A 22,200-nucleotide genomic window follows, 5' to 3' on the forward strand; every position below is an offset into this window, starting at 1 on the left:
TGGAATTACATCAAAATTCCACCAGATTCTGCAGAAATCTGCAACGCGGCAGAGTGGGCATCTAGCGTCAAAGAAATAGATGCAAGCATGCATTTTGCCTAAGAAAATAGTGCAGCCTCTGGGTGACCTTACATATTTTGTAGTGATTAAGAGTATGTAAGGGTGCCGAGAGGTATGCAGTCGTTTCTAAACATGGTGGGAAAAGGAGCAGTCCCTCTACATTATAAACTGCCCATTATAAACCCCTCAGCACCATTACATACTCTGCAGTGATTAAAGCTATTAATCACTGCAGAATATGTGAGGGTGCTGGGTGATATGCAGTGGTTTCTAAACATATAGGGATAACTCCCTCTTCTTGCAGTGTTTAGATTCAAAACCACTTCATACTCCTTGGCCTGAGTTCTTTATGCAGCCCTACTGTCTCCGGGTTTCCTTTGGATGTTTAGCAGCACGAAGCAACAAAAATGATTTAGCCAAACGTTGGTGTTCATTATATATGTTACATATTCACTGAAAAAAACAAAGTTTAAAGTCACCTTATCGTTAGGTGTTGACATAATGCAAAAACTAACATTTAACCTCTTAGCTACTGAGGCTTTTCCACCTCAACTGCTGAGACTTTTTTTTGCTATTTCGGGTACTTAAGGTTTACTCCTTAACCCCTTCGCTGCCAGGCCTTTTCCCCTCCTGTGCCGAGCCTTTTTTTGGCTATTTGGGGCAGTTCGCGCTTAGGCCCTCATAACTTTTTGTTCACATAAGCTACCCACGCCAAATTTGCGTCCTTTTTTTCTAACATCCTAGGGATTCTAGAGGTACCCAGACTTTGTGGGTTACCCTGAAGGAGACCAAGAAATTAGCCAAAATACAGCGAACATTTAGTTTTTTTCACAAAAATGGGAAAAAGGGCTGCACAAGAAGGCTCGTGTTTTTTTGGCATCAGCAAAGGGTTTGCTGTGGTAAAATCACCATCTTCCCAGCTTTTAGGAACAGGCAGACTTGAATTAGAAAACCCAATTTTTCAGCACAATTTTGACATTTTACTGGGACATACCCCATTTTTACTATTTTTTGTGCTTTCAGCCTCCTTCCAGTTAGTGACCGAAATGGGTGAGAAACCAATGCTGGATCCCAGAAAGCTAAACATTTCTGAAAAGTAGACAAAAGTCTGAATTCAGCAAGGGGTCAGTTGTGTAGATCCTACAAGTGTTTCCTACAGAAAATAATAGCTGAATTAAAAAAATATTGAAATTGAGGTAAAAAAAACTGCCATTTTTCTCCATGTTTTACTCTAACTTTTTCCTGCGATGTCAGATTTTTGAAAGCAATAGCACCTGGCAATGTGTTTCCATTCTATACCGGGTATACAGCAATTCATTTGCTGAAATATAAAAAGTGAAAAATAGGTATCAAGAAAACCTTTGTATTTCCAAAATGGCCACAAGATAAGGTGTTGAGAAGCAGTGTTTTTTTGCACATCTCTGAATTCCGGGGTGCCCATATTAGGATGTGAATTACAGGGTATTTCTCAAATAGACGTCTTTTTTACACACTGCCTTACATTTGGAAGGAAAAAATGTAGAGAAAGACAAGGGGCAATAACGCTCCCGATAAAAATGGTACCTCACTTGTAGAGGTAGGCCTAGCGCCCGCAACAGGAACTACCCCAAAACACACCGTGGACACATCAAAATTATCAAATATAAAACAGAGCTGTTTTTTTACAAAGTGCCTAGCTGTGGATTTTGGCCTCTAGCTCAGCCGGCACCTAGGGAAACCTAGCAAACCTGTGCAGTTTTGAAAACTCGACCCCTAGGGGAATCCAAGATGGGGTGACTTGTGGGGCTCTGACCAGGTTCTGTTACCCCAAATCCTTTGCAAACCTCAAAATTTGGCCCAAAAAACACTTTTTCCTCTCATTTCGGAGACCGAAAGTTCTGGAATCAGAGAGGAGCCACAAATGTCCTTCCACCCAGCGCTCCCCCAAGTCTCCCGATTAAAAATGGTACCTCGCTTTTGTGGGTAGGCCTACTACCCGCGAAAGGAAATGCCCCAAAACACTATCTGGACACATCAAAATGATCAAATACAGAGCTACCTGTTTTTGCGGGGGCACCTACGTTTTTGGTCCTGGGCTCAGCAGCCTTCTAGGGAAACCTACCGAACCGAGACATTTCTGAAAACTAGACACCCGAGGGAGTCCTGTGAGGTGTGACTTGCGTGGCTCCCCCAATGTTTTCTTACCCAGAATCCTCAGCAAACCTCAAATTTAGCTAAAAAAATCAAATTTTTCCCACATTTCTGTGTGGGATCACCGCACTGGGACAAATTTCATACCACCCAATGTTCCCCTCGACCTCCCTGTAAAAATGATACCTCATTTGTGTAGGTGGGCCAAGTGCTTGTGAAAGGGAAGAGCCAAAAACATGTCGATATTGAGGGGGAACCAAAGAGGGTCCAAAAGGGCAGTTTGCAAAAAAACATTTTAAGGCTGACAAGTGCAGCAGAATTTTTATCGGTATAGATGAGACAATGCTGGGTGGTAGGAATTTTGTGGATTCCTGCAGATTCCAGAAGGTTCCATCACAAAAATGTGCGAGAAATGTGTGATTTCCAGCAAATTTGGAGGTTTGCAGGGCATTGTGTGTACGAAAATTGTGCGGGGTGCATGTGAAACACACCACCCTGGAATCACCCAGATGTTTAGTTTTCAGATGTGTCTAGGTCTTGTGGATTTTTCTACATGGCAGCGTCCCAAAGTCCTTAAAGTGCAGCCCTCACCATTCCAAGTGGGACGACTTTGAGAGTTAGCCAAGCTCTCATGGCCCAAATGTAAAACCAAAACCCCAAATAATCAAATGTCTTCTTGCTTGCTGTGGGATAAGATGTTTTAGAGTGCGGGGAGAGCTGAAAGACTGATACCCCCTTCAGTTGGGGTGGGGGCATAACCAGGCCCATACTGGTTGGTAGTCACCACCCCAATATATATATATATTTTTTAATTCCCTGGCATCTAGTAGACTTTCTGCCCCCTCGGCGTGTGGATCAGGGGTAATTGCCCCATCTGCCCACTGGTGGGCAGAACAACTTTGGCCCCATTTATTTGGGGTGGGGGTATGGCCATACCCCCACCCTCTTATTTTGGAGAGAAAAAAAACTTCCCTGGTCTCGGGTGGGCTTTCTGCCCCCCCTTGGGGGCAGTTGGGCCTTCCAAAAATAGGCCCATCTGCCCCCGGGCAGATATGGCCAGCAGTAATGTGCCCCCATGGGGAGCGACCCTTACCCAAGGGGCTACTCCCCTAAAGAAAAACACACACACACCAATCCCTGGTGCCTAAGTGGTTTCTTCCTCCCTTGGGGGCAGAATGGCCTAACAAAAATTGGCCGACCTGCCCCCATGAGGGGCAGAAATTCTCTAAATACAATTTGCCCCCCCCGGGGAGCGACCCTTGCCTAAGGGGTCGCTCCCCAACCTCTCTCTAAAAAAATTTTTTTAAAAAAATTATTCCTGGCGCCTAGAGGTTGCTACCCCCCTGGGGGCAGATTGGCCTAATAACAATAGGCCGAGCTGCCCCCAGGGGGGGCATAAATGGCCTAAAATAAATTTGCCTTCCCCACGGAGCGACCCTTGCCTAAGGGGTTGCTCCCCTTGTGTGAAATTGGCGCAAAACAAGATCCCCGTGCCTAAGGTGTCGCTCCCCTTCCGTGAATGCGTCGTAAAAAAAAAAAAAAAACTCCATGATGTCTAGTGGTTCTGCCCTCCTTGGGGGCGCCTGGCCTCATAAGAATAGGCCGATCTGCCCCAAGGGGGGCAGTAATGGCCTAAAATATAATATGCCCCTAGGGGCGACCCTTGCCTAAGGGGTCGCTCCCCAACTAAAAACAAACAAAAACAAAAAGAAAAATGATCCCTGGCGCCTAGTGGATTCTGCCCCTCGGCCTAACAACAATAGGCCGATCTGCTCCCAGGGGCGGCAGAAAAGGCCTTGAAAATAATTGCCCTCCTGGGGAGTGACCCTTGCCCAAGGTGTCGCTACCCTTATACCAATTTCAGTTTACAAAAAAATCCCTGGTGTCTAGTGGGCATTTCAAAAGCCGGATTGCTTTACGAACCGGCTTTTGAAATGCTCTGAGAGACTTCAAAGGGAAGGAAATTCTCTCAGGACCCCCTTCACATGATCGGAAGAGAAATGCTGAGCATTTCTCTTCCAATTGCGCTGCAAGCTGCCTTGGGGGAAGTGGGAGGGAAGCCCACAGAGGGAGCGCTAGCGCTCTCTCTGAGCTCAGTGCCGAGGATGTAATGGTTACGTCCTCGGCACATGAGCACTGTGCCGTTGGACGTAACCATTACGTCCACGGCACAGAAGGGGTTAATAACTTTTTTCCTCCTGAAGTATTCACATCAAATTTGCATACTTTTCCCTAAAATCCAAATGGATTCTAAAGGTACACGGGGACTGTGAATACTCATGGAGTGGACTAAGAATATGAACAAAATATAGCTAAATCTGTTTTTTGGAAAAAATGCTATGCAAGAAAGCATGTTTTTTCCCCCTAAAAATGACATAAATGAGAGATTTGCCTTGCTATGATCACGGTCTTCCTAGCTTTCAGAAACAATCACAGTTGCACCAAAGAACCAATTTTTACCACTGTTTTTGCATTTTCTAAGAGGTAGTCCATTTTTCTTACTTTTTTGGTTTCATCGTACTTGCAGTTTGTGATGGGAACAGGTGTGAAACCCTTGGGCGATCCTTGCAAACTACACATTTCTGAAAAATAGACAAAATTCTCAATTTAGCAAGGAGTAATTTGTGTAGATTTTTTCACGTTTTTCCCCCCAAGAAACTGTTGACATAAAATAATGAAAATGAGTAAGAAAAAGTAGCCATTTGTGACAACAGTATTTGTAACTTCTTGCCACGATGGGAGATTCACAAAAATAACACAGTTCCGTCCAGCAGACCTTCTGATTGAGGAGCTATATAGGGTTTGTAAGTTCTCCAAAAACATGTGATACACAGTCAAAAACTGAGCTCCACCTTACGATAATTATTCAGCAAGAACCCACTATACAGAAATTAATAGGATAAAATGTAAAGAAGGAAAAATGGCATGAAGGAAAACTATGTATTTCTGAAATATACACAAACGGTTAGAAACAGTGGTTATTTGTACACCTCTGTATTTGTGGTTACCAATACTATTGTGATTCAGATGGTATATTGCAAAATGTCTTCTTTCTTGCACACTGGCTTACATTTGGAAAGTACAAATATAGAGAAATCCAGTTGGTAAAAACAGATGCTCTGCTATTCGGTGTTCCTAAAAACAGTACTCCACTTTTGCAGCTGGGCATAGCACCAGATCTGAAGAAGACATATTTCACCCAGCAAAATCTGCGCTTTTTTATAATGTCTGTAGCTGTGGAGTTTGGGCTGTAGCTCAGCCACCACCCAGGGAAACTTACCATACCCAGACATTTCTGAAAACTAATCACCTAGGGGGTAACCAGGGTGCTGTGACTTGTATGGTTCTCTCAAGATTTTCTTATCCATAAGTCCTCACAAACTTTAAACTTTAGCTAAAAACATGCATTTTCCTCACATTTATTAGAGGGAAAGTTCCGGAATCCGTGGGGATGTACACATTTCCAACAATCCAGCATTTCCATCTTCTCCCCATAAATATGGTACCTCACTTGTGTGGGTGGGCATATGGCCAGTGACAGGAAAGGGCCCAAAACACAAAGGGCCAGATGTATCAAAGCTTTTTGCATTCGCAAACGGTGCGAATGCCCGTTTGTGAATTCTAAAAGCCCTTTTCGAATGTATCAAAGGCATTCTGAATGCAATTTTAAGGAATCTGTAAAATAGCGATTCCTTAAAATTGCGACCCTGTTTAGAGAGTCGCAAATTGCAACTCTCTAAATAAGAAATCGCAAATAAGGAATCCTTATTTGCGATTTCTAAAGCACATGTATGAAGCAATTCCTTAATGCGAATTGGGCATTAAGGAATCGCTATTACCACCAAGTTGAACTTGTGCAAATGCATTTTTAAAATTTACATGTAAAGCACATATGCCCTTTTGGCATGTGTGCACCTTACATGTTGTTAAAAAATGTTTTGGGGTGCAGCACCCCAGCACCCTGGACTTTGCATTTCCCAAAATTGCGAATTCCAGTTAGGAATTTGCAATTTGGGACATGCTAAATATTCGCAAATATGGGCCGGCAGGCCCATAGATGCGACTGGGGGCTGTATTGCAATTTGCGATTCGGTAATAGCATTTGCGATTTTTAAGAAACGCTATTACCGAATCGCAAATATGATAAGTTGCATTTTGCGAATCAGAAATAACGATTTCTTAGAAATCGCTATTTCCGAATCGCAAAAGCCTTTTTTCATACATCTGGCCCAAAATGGGCAAAATGTTCACACTGAAAACCAATCTTTTTTTTTTTTTGCAATGTTGGTGGCTGTGGATTTTGTTTCTGGGCTTGCTCCCTACACAGGGAACCCTCCCAACCTCAGACAGTTCTAAAAACTAGTCACCCCGGAATGGCCATGGTGTTGTGACTTGCATGGTTCTCACAAGATAGTCTTCCCCAGACACCATTGCAAACTTTGAGAAATGTGTGTTTTCAGCCAGAGGGAAAGGTCCAGAAACTGCAGAGGATCTACAAATTTCCTGCTACCCAGCATTTCCACCCCCCTCCTTGATAAAATAAACCCCATTCGTGTGGGTGGAACTATCCCCACAACAAAATAGAGCCCTTATCACAATGTAGAGACCATAACATTTCCTGTCAAAAATGGTTGTATGATGGAACCACGCATTCGACAACAACCCATGCCTGAACAACGCATTGTTTCCACGCATGCCTTTACTACGCATGCCTTTACAACGATTTTTCATTGTAAAGGCATGCCTAGTAAAGGCATGTGTGAAATGGCATGCGTGGTTGTCGCATGCCACCCCCTACCCTAAAAACAGAAGTACCCCGACCCCCCATCCTTAAAAACTACCCCGATGCACCCACCCACCCTGAACCCTAAAACCGACCCCCTCCCCCAAAAATAAAACAACCCAACCCCTAAAAATCTGCCCCCACCCTTAATACAAAATTACCCCAACCTCCCACCCCGCCCCTAAAAACCAGACCCCCCACCTACCCTGAATACAAAATTACCCCAAAACCCTACCCTGACACTAAAAACCAGCCCCCCCCACCTGCCCTGCCCTGAATACAAAATTACCCCAACCCTCCACCCGCCCTAAATACAAAATGACCCCGACACCCCACCCCTAAAAACCTGCCCCCACCTGCCCTAAAAACATAGTTACCCCAACCCCAATACAAAATTACCCTGACCTTCCCACTCCACCCCTAAAAACCCACCTCCCACCCCCTAAATACAAAATTACCCCAACCCCCCCACCCCACCCCTAAAACCAAAATAACCCTGACTTCCCACTCCTGCCCTAAAAACCATAGTACCGACCTCCCCAAAATACAATAACCTAACCACCCCAACCCCTTCACCCCCACCCTACCCCTAAAAACTACCCCCAACCTTGCCCCAATCCCACTTACCTGACGTCCTCTCCTGATGGAACTTCCTTTTTCTCTGCCTTAACCACGCATGTGTTATTCAGCACATGCGTGGTTAAGGCAGAGAAAAAGGCCTGTTGTTCCACTTGCGTGAACAACGCAGGCATGGTTCTGGACGCGTTGCTCTGGATATTTCCTGTCAAAAATTGACCTGATTTGGAAGTGTTTTGGCCTGCACTCGAAAGCACCATGGGAACCTACTAGATATAGACATTTCTGAACACTAGACACTCAAGAGAGCCAAGTGTGTTTTTGTACCCAGAATGTCTTGTAAACCTCAAACTTTGCCAAACATAGCACATTTTCCTTCCATTTCATTGACTTATATTTCTGAAATCTCCAGAGATCCACAAAATTCTTGCCAGTCATCATTCCTTACTTGTCTTAATAAAAACACTACCCCCCACTTGTGTGGCTGGCCTGGTACCTGCAACATGAATGGATTAAACCTGGGACGGTGGAGTCCTTCCCTCCCAATCCCCCAGGAGGATTATGAGTTGATGTCCTCTCCAATGCGGAGGATGTCCTTTGGTCACTCCCCATGTTAAAGGGGCTTCAAAACAAATAACTCTGAAATTCACCCATTATAGTTTACAGAGTCAGCTACAACTTGCACCCCTGCCATGCACTGCTTATGACCTCACATATATTGCATCACTCATGATATGTTAACTGACTTCATTGACAACATTACTGATGATGTAATCCTACCTCTTGTTCCTCAAATTACCCTATATAACGCTAGATATTTTTTTAATAAGCAGGTAATACAAGTCCCACAAACATATACAGCATAGATTAACTCTAAGTATATTTGTGCCTCTACAAAATAGAAACTGTGTAGTAGTGGAAAGAAGTCTGACTCAGTGCAGACAATTTACATGGTGCACACTTTAGCTACCAGTGGTTTTTTAAGTGTAAACAGTACTTCATTTTAATAAGGTAGAGACAAAGCACATCTGGTGTGAGTTGCATATGTGCATTTCAAATGGGTTATGGCTTAAATGAAAGGCTTAATGCCAAAATGTGCAAAAAAAACCAAAAGGTTCTCCATAAAATACATTATTCACCTTTGTGTTTCTGTGCACACTGATGTTAAAGATTTGTCATGTAGTGCTATCACAAATGTTTGTATGAACTGTAGGTTTATGAAGTCCAGATATTTATTTCCAAAGGTTCAATGAAAATTCAAAGCCATTATACATTTTTCCACAATGTATAATGTACGGGGATTCGCAGACTGTTCAAGTTGCAGCATGATTGCAACCATTGTTAAGATGGTGTACACCATTCTGCACATTTCAGGAATATGTGTAGAGTACTTTCACAAACTACAGAGGGTAATCCATAGTGCCTGGCTGTGCATGGCTTATCATTGGCTAATATATGGATGAGAGATGGTTGACTTTAAAGAGGCATTTAACATGCACATCTCATTAAAGTAATGAGACCAAACACATTTTGGAATGGTATTCCGGGATTAACAATTTTCTAATAGTAGTAATATCTACAGAGCCATTATGTTTCATGAGCACCCGAATTACACTAAAAACAAATCATAACATCTATTAAAAGTTGGTGATTTCACATATATATGTTTCATGGCCTGCATGTTGTGAAAGGGTTCATCCATCAGCACTACAGAGGTGATAGAAAATTGGATTTAGGTGTAGCTTGCAGAATATCTTCCGGATTGAAAAGCATTGGCTGGATGATGTTATTAGTGATGCAATCAATAATGTCATTTGACATGCGGTCAGTGATATAATTGTTGTCACTTAACGTTTTGACCAATGTAATACGTGAGGTCATGGGCAGGGCATGGAAGGGTAGCAAGGTACAATTAGCTCAGTAAATTGTAACGGGATTTTCATATATTTTTTTTTTTTTTCTGCCTCTCACAGCGGGTGATTTCACCCCAGGGCCTGCCCCCCAAACCTTCATTAGACCCTTCTCTTCCCACCAAACCCCAATCCAAATTTTATTTTTACTTTTTTAGTGGTACCACAGTATTTCTGCTGTAACTATGCTGCAACTTCACCTGGCTGCATATAGTTGTAGTTCAGGCCCTACACCCAAGCCCCTGCGAGTGGGTGGCTGTCCCCACTGTGAGCAGCCAGAGGCCTCTATTTGGGCTTTCAACTGACCACAGCTGTATGTGACCAACTCACCCCACACCCATGGACAGCCAACCTCCGCTGCATGTGGTCAAAAGGATGGGACTTCCTTAAACCCCGCTGCGGGTGGACTTTGGCCATGCACAGTGGAGGGTTGGGCACCTGATGTGCTTTCAGAGCTAGAAATAAGCATTTCATGTCCTCCATTATTACCCCTCCAATGCTGTGCAGGCTTTCGTTCCTGACTACTGGAAGCCTGGTCAAGGATCACATCCAAGTCATGTTCTCCACACAAAGTCACCTTTTCTGTTCTGCGGTGAAGCAGACGGAGCATAGAAGAATGCTTAGAAGGGAGGGTAGCTACCAATGTTGCTATCCAACATTCACAAAAAAAACTGAGGTTTTCGGTGAATAGAAAGATTGTGAACTTGTAGCTCCATGTAAGGACTATGGGTGAAGATGAAAGGTTATATCTCGACAGAATATTTCCCAGGCGCATTGACATAAATGTTGGCTTCTAGCCTCACGTTCATGTTTCAGGATGAAAAACAGCACAGAAATTGTGAAGAGGTCACTGTGAGAGAAATGAGTTACAAATTATTTGCTCTGAAAAGACACCATAGATTTACATCGAACTTGAATTGTTTTGTGAACTGGAAACCAAGTTTTGCTTGCACTGATATTGATGTTATCGTTTATATAATTTCCACAGGAAGCAAAACATGCAAAATATGTTATTCCATTAGCTGTTGTCAACTGTGGTAATGTTACAGCTCCTGTCAAAGTTTCATATTGTGGTCACAAGGCACATAGCCTTCAACTACCTGCTCCTGTTTTAGGAGGAAAAAAACTACTGGGAGGAAGAATTATGGTGATAGTGCTTCTGCTTAGTCACAAGATAAATAATTCAACTCCGGGGGGGGGAGTGTAATGAGAAATATTTGTTTTTAAAAGCAGCCCATATCTAAAACATGGACAGCATTGTACGCTACTTCTAAGACCGAGCAGTGTACACGATTGCCAAATTTGAAGTTGAGTCTGTGGGACAGCTGCCCCTTTGCAAATCAGTTACCACCCCACATTGTGATTTGATAACTAATCAATGGTTTACAATCATCGCATTTTCAGTCCCAAACCACTAATACATTCCTTTCCAAACCACAAATAGGAATGGAGTGGCCCTCAGATGCGCCCTTGCATTTGCGGTTCAGTGGGAGCAGCAACAGATCCCTTATGACAGGAAAAGACTTCTGCAACTCGTAAAAAGGCCTTTAGTACCCCATGAAAGCCCTTTTGTAGTTGCACACTTGGTGATTTTAAGAATTGCAGTGTTTGTGAATAAAAATGTCTTCGTACCCCAGGTCTTACTCTGCTGCTGCAAAATCATCACTCTAAAAAATATTCATCAGCATTTTTTGTTCACCTCTTTTGCTTATTAGTGTGTGATGTGCTTCATTTGATTCTCTCCAAAAAGGTAGGCTTACAATTTAATTTGGCTCTTGGTGTCCAATAAATAACCACAAGTTACCAATGTAAAATGTTTAATTATTTGTGATATTGATAACAATGTCCCCTAGTAAAGATATCCCGTCCAGCTCTCCCATTATTTGTAGGGGGTGTGCATTACATTAGCACACTTTGGCATTTCTGGTTTTTGGAGTTTTTATCTTTTGATGTTCTCTGACTCTGACGGTACCAGGTGTTTTCACGGTTAGCTTTCAATGTATTCCGCTTCTCAGACTCTTATTGTCAATTGGATTGTTAATTTTGTAGTTTGATGAATGCATGCAAAATTGTAATCACTGCTAAATAGTCTACCAGTTGCTGAAGCTTCGTTCTAACATGGAAAATACATCTGTTTACCTGTTAAATACCTTTGCTTTCTGCCATCTGAAAGTTTCCTGAAAAGGGTCAGTGTGAAAGCCAAAGCCAGTAATTCCTTGAAATCTCTCTTTCAGTAATTGCCAGTTTTCGCGGAACCGTCCCTCATGGCCTATCGTTAGAAATCGGAGACACCGTACAGATACTGGAAAAATGTGACGGTGAGCTTCATTTTCGATTCTTCACACCACGCCGAACAGACCCATGTGGTCATTCGTGTATGCATTGTCTGCATGTTTGATGTTGTCCTTCCAAATAAATGAATATGGAAACCAAATGTATTATATTTAGTTTGTATTTATATATGTCTATTTACTAATCGCCTCTTAGTTTGGGTTCTGTTTTAGATTTATAACTCACCAGCATTTCACTGAGGTGTATTTTGGATACGAAAGAGCAAACTTAGACAGGATGGTGTCGGTGTTGTTTGCAGATCTTTGTTTCCTATCTTAATCTTTGCACATGGCACTTTAATGAACTAGTTATGTGTCGGTGCGGCCTGCATCCACGCTCTGTCACAGCTCGAGCCATAATGCATAGCTGAGCACAGAAATAAATAAATGCATTTCTTTCATCCTTCACAGGAATCAAATGCTTACCGAGGTCAACGGACCTTTTGAGCCAGTAAGTGGTGTGGTAGAACCATCAACAAAATTTCAGCGACACCCCAAACCTTTTAAACACATATGGCCACAGAAGGAATACTCCTATTGGGAATAGGTTAAAAAAGTTATTGCACACACAAGCTCAAAGGCTTTGAAATAAATTCAGGCAAACTAACATTAATTAACCCCTTCGCTGCCAGGCCTTTTCCCCCTCCTGTGCCAGGCCTTTTTTTGCCTATTTGGGGCAGTTCGCGCTTAGGCCCTCATAACTTTTTGTCCACATAAGCTAACCAAGCCAAATTTGCGTCCCTTTTTTCCAACATCCTAGGGATTCTAGAGGTACCCAGACTTTGTAGGTTCCCTTGAAGGAGGCCAAGAAATTGGCCAAAATACAGTGAAAATTTCGTTTTTTTTTAAAAAAAAATGGAAAAAGTGGCTGCAGAAGAAGGCTTGTGGATTTCCCCCTGAAAATGGCATCAACAAAGGGTTTGCAGTGCTAAACTCAGCAGCTTCCTAGCTTTCAGGAACAGGCAGACTTGAATCAGAAAACCCAATTTTTCAACACAATTTTGGCATTTTACTGGGGCATACCCCATTTTTGAATTTTTTTGTGCTTTCAGCCTCCTTCCAGTCAGTGACAGGAATGGGCATGAAACCAATGCTGGATCCCAGAAACCTAACCATTTCTGATAAGTAGACAAAATTCTGAATTCAGCAAGGGGTCATTTGTGTAGATCCTACAAGGGTTTCCTACAGAAAATAACAGCTGAAAAAGAAAAATATTGAAATTGAGGTGAAAAAAAAATCAATTTTTCTCTACGTTTTACTCTGTAATTTTTCCCTGCAATGTCAGATTATGGAAAGCAATATACCGTTACGTCTGCTGGACTCCTCTGGTTGCGGGGATATATAGGGCTTGTAGGTTCATCAAGAACCCGAGGAACCCAGAGCCAATAAATGAGCTGCACCCTGCAGTGCGTTTTCATTCTATACCGGGTATACAGCAATTAATTTGCTGAAATATAAAGAGTAAAAAATTGCTATCAAGAAAACCTTTGCATTTCCAAAAAGGGCACAAGATAAGGTGCTGAGGAGCAGTGGCTATTTGCACATCTCTGAATTCCGGGGTGACCATACTAGCATGTGAATTATAGGGAATTTCTCAAATAGATGTCTTTTTTACACACTCTCCTATATTTGGAAGGAAAAAATGTAGAGAAAGACAAGGGGCAATAGCACTTGTTTTGCTAATCTATGTTCCCCCAAGTCTCCCGATAAAAATGATACCTCACTTGCGTGGGTAGGCCTAGCGCCCGCGACAGGAAACACCCCAAAGCGCAACGTGGACACATCCTAAATTTTGGAAGAAAACAGAGGTGTTTTTTGCGAAGTGCCTACCTGTAGATTTTGGCCTCTAGCTCAGACGGCACCTAGGGAATCCTACCAAACCTGTGCATTTCTGAAAACTAGAGACCTAGGGGAATCCAAGGAGGGGTGACTTGCGGGGCTCGGACCAGGTTCTGTTACCCAGAATCCTTTGCAAACCTCAAAATTTGGCTAAAAAAACACATGTTCCTCACATTTCTGTGGCAGAAAGTTCTGGAATCTGAGAGGAGCCACAAATTTCCTTCCACCCAGCGTTCCCCCAAGTCTCCCGATAAAAATGATACCTCACTTGCGTGGGTAGGCCTAGCGCCCGCGACAGGAAACACCCCAAAGCGCAACGTGGACACATCCTAAATTTGGGAAGAAAACAGAGGTGTTTTTTGCGAAGTGCCTACCTGTAGATTTTGGCCTCTAGCTCAGACGGCACCTAGGGAAACCTACCAAACCTGTGCATTTCTGAAAACTAGAGACCTAGGGGAATCCAAGGAGGGGTGACTTGCGGGGCTCGGACCAGGTTCTGTTACCCAGAATCCTTTGCAAACCTCAAAATTTGGCTAAAAAAACACATGTTCCTCACATTTCTGTGGCAGAAAGTTCTGGAATCTGAGAGGAGCCACAAATTTCCTTCCACCCAGCGTTCCCCCAAGTCTCCCGATAAAAATGATACCTCACTTGCGTGGGTAGGCCTAGCGCCCGCGACAGGAAACACCCCAAAGCGCAAGATGGACACATCCTAAATTTTGGAAGAAAACAGTGCCTACCTGTGGATTTTGGCCTGTAGCTCAGACGGCACCTAGGGAAACCTACCAAACCTGTGCATTTCTGAAAACTAGAGACCTAGCGGAATCCAAGGAGGGGTGACTTGCGGGGCTCGGACCAGGTTCTGTTACCCAGAATCCTTTGCAAACCTCAAAATTTGGCTAAAAAAACACATGTTCCTCACATTTCTGTGGCAGAAAGTTCTGGAATCTGATAGGAGCCACAAATTTCCTTCCACCCAGCGTTCCCCCAAGTCTCCCGATAAAAATGATACCTCACTTGCGTGGGTAGGCCTAGCGCCCGCGACAGGAAACACCCCAAAGCGCAACGTGGACACATCCTAAATTTTGGAAGAAAACAGTGCCTACCTGTGGATTTTGGCCTGTAGCTCAGACGGCACCTAGGGAAACCTACCAAACCTGTGCATTTCTGAAAACTAGAGACCTAGGGGAATCCAAGGAGGGGTGACTTGCGGGGCTCGGACCAGGTTCTGTTACCCAGAATCCTTTGCAAACCTCAAAATTTGGCTAAAAAAACACATGTTCCTCACATTTCTGTGGCAGAAAGTTCTGGAATCTGATAGGAGCCACAAATTTCCTTCCACCCAGCGTTCCCCCAAGTCTCCCGATAAAAATGATACCTCACTTGTGTGGGTGGGCCAGGTGCCTGCAACAGAATAAGGCCCAAAACCTGAAGGGATAGAAGGGATAGCACAGCAAGTTTATAAGGGCATATTCCTTTATACATCTTTAGACGGACTCTGCTTTGGGGACCCACATAAGTGAGGTGTCATTTTACTTGGGAGACTGAGGGGAAAACTGGGGAGTAGGAATTTTGTGCTGGAGCGGTGATCCTACTAAGAAAAATCAGGAAAATATGCTTTTTTATGCAAATTTTGAGGTTTACAGAGGAGTGTGGGTAAGAAAATGTTGGGGGAGCCACGCAAGCCACACCTCCCTAGACTCCTTGGGGTGCCTAGTTTTAAAAAGTTTCTGGGTTTTGTAGGTTTCCCTACATGACGGCCGCACCCAGGACCAAAAACATAGGTGGGCCCTCCCCCCCAAACACAGGTATTTTTGGAATATATCACTTTGATGTGTGCACATACGTCCGTGATGTGCCAAACACTAAAATTGTGAAAAGAAACACACTTAGGTTATGTGAAGAAGACCCCTCACCCACCAACCAAGTTGGTGGCATGCTTCATCATCGGGGTCCCACCCGAGGCACCTAGCGTGTCTCAAGTGTGCTGCGACGCCTGATTACAGCGGAGCAGGTTTTATTCATTTGTACCACACATACTGGTTGGATTTGGCACGAGGGTGAGTGATGGTTCAGTAGATCAAATTTTATTAACAAGAGATTTCACAAAAGTGAAATGCACTGGTAATAACTGAAAGGCCAAAAAACTGAACCAATGACTCACAGCTCGTGAGCTGTAAAGCCACGACAAGGCACCAACCGCTTTACAGTCCATTCACACACCTTTCATACATGACATGCACTAGACCATTCACGCCGCCAGCCACGGGCCCAGCACATTACAAGACTCGCATCCACAGACAGCGCCAGTCAAGGGCCCATCACTTTCATACGCCCACATGCCTGATACAGCAATCACACCAGCTGATGAGTGTGTGGACTGGCGTTTGGCCGGCACTGCCAGCCAAGCGCCACCCCACACACACCGCCAGCCAAGCGCCACCCCACACACACCGCCAGCCAAGCGCCACCCCACACACACCGCCAGCCCAGCACCGCCCCACACACACCGCCAGCCCAGCGCCACCCCACACACACCGCCAGCCAAGCGCCACCCCACACACACCGCCAGCCAAGCGCCACCCCACACACACCGCCAGCCAAGCGCCACTCTACACATGCCATCCCCCTTTTTTTGTTTTTAAACAACAAAGAAACCACTAATCATAAATTAGTACAAAACTACAAACACAAAAGCTCTAACTGAATACATGACTAATGCCAACGTGAAACCGAACATATAAAAATATAAAACACCAGTTTACGCTCACGGAATTTCCCAATAATTCTTCTGTGTGTGGTAGCTCCTGAAACAGCCACCCACACACAGCCCAGGCTTTGAAGGACAATCAGGGCAGTACATCCTAGTCTCCTTCCTGATACCTCTTCGAGCACAGACTCTACATCTCTTAGCAGGAAAGTTTTTTTTGGCTGTGGGAGGAATGTGCTCAGCAAAGTGACGATCTTTCAATCTAGCCACATCCTCCACCACTGCTTCTCTAGGAACTCTTGCCTGTTCCAGCACAACAAGGCTAGCTATGATAGACTCCTGAAATTTCACAAATGTCATCCTTGACTCTGGAGAACTATCCTTAAACACAACAAAAGCATTAAAAGTTGCCAAGTGGAACAAGTGAAGCGCTAATTTCTTATACCACACATAAGACTTACGATCAGCAGTGTAAGGTTCTAACCTCTGATCTACTCTATCAACACCACCCATGTGCTTATTATAGTCTAAGATGCACACAGGTTTGCGCACTTCGGCAACCTGACCCGAAACAGCCACAGGTGAAGTACTCTCATCATGGATGGTGCTTAGCATGTATACATCCCTCTTGTCTACAAATTTCAGAGCTAGCAGCTCATCATTCCGCAAGGCACTGCACTGTCCCTTCTCAAGTTTTTTACAGACAAGCTCTTTTGGATAGCCTTTCCGATTAGAGCGGATTGTGCCACAAGCAACAGTGTCCACTCTGAACAACTCCTTGAACAACCGAACTCCAGTGTAGAAGTTATCTACATATAAATGGTGACCTTTGTTAAACAGTCGTCTACCAAGTTCCCACACAATTTTCTCACTAACTCCAAAAGTGGGAGGACAACCAGGGGGGTCAATATTGGAATCCCTACCAGTGTAGACCCGGAAATTATAAACATATCCTGTACTACTTTCTGACAGCATATACAATTTAATTCCATACCGTGCCCTCTTGCTAGGAATGTTCTGCCTAAAAACCAAACGACCCTTGAACAGGACCAAAGACTCATCTACAGATATTTCTTTCCCTGGAACATAGATCTCTGAAAACCGATCTACCAAATGATCAAGGACAGGTCTAATCTTAAAAAGACGGTCAGAATCAGGATGATCTCGTGGCAAGGCTAAAGCATTATCTACAAAATGCAACATCCGAAGAAGAAGCTCATACCGGTTACGACTCATGATGGCAGGAAATATAGCAGTTGCCATCAAGGGACTAGTAGACCAATATGAAGACAGCGACGGCTTCCTTATCAGCCCCATCAAAAAAGTTAAACCCAAGAACTTTTTCCAACTCTTCCAGATTTGTGGGAATCCACCGGCTAGCTCTAGAGTGTGGCCTAAGTCTGGCAGCGTTGTCCCTCAAAAACTGCTCTGCATATAAATTAGTCTGCTCAACAATCTCTTCCAAAAATATATCGTCCATAAACAACTCAAAAAAGTTGACGGGCGAAAAGTTTTCCGTATTAACTCGACACCCTGGAAAACCAGTAAACGCAGGCAACTGTGGCTGCTCCATGTTTGGTGCAACCCATGCGTCAGGTCTTCCAATGGGAAGCCTTTCAGCCGCTGGCTCCTGCACCATTGGCACATCACTGTCCTCCTCTAAAACAGGCCCTTCATCAGCACTGAGAGTGGCTTCATCATCAGATGATTCATCTCTGACAGAAAATTCACTTCCAGAATCCTGCACTTCCTCCTCTGCCTCAGATGCAGAGTCAGTCTCATATTCATGGTCAGAAGATGACTCAAAAAGCACACTAACAACCTGCTGAGCTGTCATCCTACGGCTGGCCATGATCCTTCCTACAAAAATTAACTGGACAAATACACCACCAACAACCAGCACTGTGTAAGATAAGTAACAAAGTATAGGTTTATCACTAAGAATTATAAACTCAAAAACTATACTGCTCACTTGCCTGAAAAAGCTTGACTCACCAGCAACTACTCTGCACAGCCACAGCAATCACCAACGATATCCCACTAAAAAGAGAAAAAAAAAAGCAAATTAGACATAAGACAACACAATAATCATTGTGCATAACTCTAAGGACAATTTCACACACAATCCTGCATTCAGTACACCACCTACAAACATGTCATTCATGCATTGCAACAATACTCACTTGGAGTAAATTTATTTACTTACCTAAAACATGCAACTACGCAAACCGCAGGACAACTACTGCCAAAACTGCAACAAGCCACAGCAAAGTCAGCAAAAGCTTTGAACTAGAACAAAAAGGAGAAAAACTGTTATTATCATAAAAGCAAATACTTCGCCAGTTGACAAACACTCCGCCACTAACCATTTTTTCATTTTCCCTTGTGTCTAGTCTTCTCTGCTTGGGGGAAGATGGGCCTAAAAAAAAATAGGCCAATCTACCCCCAAGGGGAGGGGGCAGAAATCGCCCAGATTACATTGCACCCTTTGGGGGGGGCGACCCTTGCCCAAGGGGCCACACCCCCACACAAAGCACACACACACATATAGTATCCCTGGCGCTATGGGGATTCTGCCCCCCTTGGGGACAGAAAGGCCTAAAAAATAGGCATATCTGCCCCCAAGGGGGGCAGAACTGCCCAAAAATACATGTGGGCCCCTGGGGGCGACCCTTGCCCAAGGGGCCGCCCCCCAACACAAAAAATAAAAACCAACAATAAAATCCCTGGTGTCTAGTGGCTTTCTGCCCCCCTTGGGGGCAGATCGGCCTAAAAATAGGGCCAATCTGCCCCCAAGGGGGGCAGAAACGACAATAAATACATTGCGCCCCTGGGGAGAGCGACCCTTGCCCAAGGGGCCACCCCCCAACACAAAGCACACATACATACATACTATTTCTGGCGCTATTGGGATTCTGCCCCCCTTGGGGGCAGAAAGGCCTAAAAAAAATAGGCCTCTCTGCCCCCAAGGGGGGCAGAACTGCCCAAAAATACATGAGGGCCTTGCCCAAGGGGCCGCCCCCCAACACAAAAAATAAAAATCAACAATAAAATCCCTGGTGTCTAGTGGCTTTCTGCCCCCCTTGGGGGCAGATCGGCCTAAAAATAGGGCCAATCTGCCCCCAGGGGGGGCAGAAACGACGTAAAATACATTTGCCCCCAAAGGGGAGCGACCCTTGCCCAAGGGGCCGCCCCCCAACACAAAAAATAAAAATCAACAATAAAATCCCTGGTGTCTAGTGGCTTTCTGCCCCCCTTGGGGGCAGATCGGCCTAAAAATAGGGCCAATCTGCCCCCAGGGGGGGCAGAAACGACGTAAAATACATTTCCCCCCAAAGGGGAGCTACCCTTGCCCAAGGGGTCGATCCCCTACACTAGTAAGCACTCAAAAGAGAAATCCCTGGTGTCTAGTGGGCATTCCTGCTGCCCGATCGCATCGCGATCGGGCAGCAGGAATGCTCAAAGAGACATCGAGGGAAAGGAAAACCCTTTCCTTTCCCTCGATGCCTCTCTCAGAGCACCCCCACCCCGCACGAAGGTGAAATACTCACCTTCTCCCTTGACGCGCTGGAAGCAAATGGCTTCCAGCGCGTCTTTCCCCCTTTCCATGAAATCAGCGCGCGATCGCGGATTCCCCTTTCAGCCCTGGCCTGGGGTTGTTGGGGGGGCGGCCCTCGGGGGAAGCGCTAGCGCTTCCCCCGACTGCCAGTCCCAGGACGTAATGGTTACGTCCATGGCGCCACACGGGCGCTGCCATGGACGTAACCATTACGTCCCTGGCGGGGAAGGGGTTAAACTAAGCATTCAAGAATAATAATGCATAACATCAGTAAGAATATCTGAGACACTGAGATAACACTTGCTTAGTTAACAATCATTGTTCAAGCAGCAGATGGCCCAGGAGGTACTGATGGCCCAGGAGGTACACTGGGCCATCTGGTGAGCACTCTAAATAAGCGTTGTAAGGTCTCACTGCACTACTGACAGATATTCCAGTAAAAAACAAATGTACACTCGTTAGAAAAGTTTAACAATATGAGGCTGCATATAATGCTCCCAGAATGCTCTCTGATTAGATGCAAATGTTTTCAGAAGCTCATAATCAGGACTGATGATTCTTTGGTTTCAAAATAAAATGTTCAGAAATAAAATGCAAATAGGATTTTTTGGGGGGATAAATTACTGTGAAATTGTAGGTACTATTAATTTGAAGGATCATTTCATAAAATGTGCTGATGCATGCTAGTATTTCCAAAACGTATTCATAAAGAGAAAACAGTGTAATCATTTTCAGCAAGATTATGGGGAACATAAAAATAAACAAGCACTGGCAAAGCTTATTACAGCATTGGTTGTCAGTCTTTTCGTTTTGTCACTGTGTGTCTTGCTTCGACTTGGCTTTTGTAACACTTTATGGTTGTGGGACCTGCCAGGCCCAAACCATTGCAAAATATGTTGGCAAAAAGCAAAAAAAGTTTTTTGGTCTAAAAAAGCACTCATTGCCACAGTAGTTCCTGGACCTGAACAGAACTACTTTGTGTGCCAATATGCTCCTTGTGGAGTAAAGCCAGCCGATAGATGGATAGAGAGAGAAATAGAATTTTAATGAAAACAATATGCCTTGGTTAGCACCAGACCAAATTGGGGGTCCAATTCTTAAAGAAAGCCACAAAGGTGCACCCATTGTATATGTCTTTGCATTAGTGGCTTTCATGAATTCCAAAGAATTTACAAAAGTAGACCAGGAAATCACACACCTAGAGAATATTTGAGAGCTGTATTTTAGCAGGAGCAACTATGCATGTATAGATTTGCTCATGCACAAAAAGTATTGAGTGTTTACAAGTTCACTTTACCTCCATCCATTTTGTTCCCAACTCTGGAAGAACGTCTGCTTCTGCCTTTGTCAGGAGTACATTTCCAACCTTTCTCAGTGATAAGAATAGATTAGGGTTGAGTTTGTGGAAATCCTTAAAACATGCAAGTTAGTAGGTTTGCAAAGACTCAAAGGCATTTGAGCACTGGAACTATTGCTTATTGCTTCCTCCGGCCCCAGTATGTAGCTCTGCGGAAAGGTGGTAAAAGAAGGAATTTGCAATAGCAGGGCTTGAAATTCTAGTATTCAAGCCCCATTATAATATTAGCACTAGCACAATCAGAGAAGCTGTTATCAGAACTCTTACATAATGAGATTGCTGCCATAGTTTGTCACCAGACTACGTGGCACCAAAGGGACAAGTAGACTTTTTTTTTTAAAGACCAAGTAAATCTAAGAAGCAACTAGTCCCATGGACAAGTAGATATTTTATTAAATTCCACACCCCTGCAAACTCAGTCCATGTTCCTTCAATGTACTGTTTCCAAGAACAAAGGAATACACCTTTCCACACCTAAACAATGGGGTCTATTACAAGAGGACTTTGCTTCTCCTGGGAACGAAATCTGAAAGAAGGCTTCATGTTATGAAAAATTAATATTCAACAGTTTTACATGACTACAAAATGGAAACTCTCCAGGCCCCACTTATGGTAACACAAAAGAAAATATAAAATTAACTCAATACATTTTAGTAAGACACACGTATGCAAACTTATAAATTCACCATTAATAATACTTCATCAATACGAATATAAATGGAAAATCTTTGTTATTGCATTTCATTAGGTACAACAAAGAACTGCATTTCTCTCACTTTGCACATATTTTTAAACTCATTGATCATCCACTAATCACTACAAATTCAATATTGTTTCTATATATATGTTTGTCTAAAGTCTAAATTACGTTTTAACATCAGTCATATCCTTCTAATGTGATTTAATTCAAAAGGCACCTAAGTCGAACTCTTAAATACAAGCAATT

General features: G+C 43.8%; 1 protein-coding gene across 2 annotated transcripts in view; it reads left to right on the forward strand.

Moving 5' to 3' along the window:
* The window catches only part of DOCK4 (dedicator of cytokinesis 4), a 1,300,588-nt gene that overhangs the window by 245,289 nt on the left and 1,033,099 nt on the right, over positions 1-22,200 (forward strand). For both annotated transcript variants that reach the window (XM_069228963.1, XM_069228964.1), the window contains exon 2: positions 11,694-11,777. In XM_069228963.1, the coding sequence (XP_069085064.1) occupies positions 11,694-11,777 (84 nt within the window). The remainder of the gene's footprint in view (positions 1-11,693; positions 11,778-22,200) is intronic.

The sequence above is a fragment of the Pleurodeles waltl genome, chromosome 4_1 (assembly GCF_031143425.1).
Source record: "Pleurodeles waltl isolate 20211129_DDA chromosome 4_1, aPleWal1.hap1.20221129, whole genome shotgun sequence".
Classification (NCBI taxonomy): Eukaryota; Metazoa; Chordata; class Amphibia; order Caudata; family Salamandridae; genus Pleurodeles; species Pleurodeles waltl.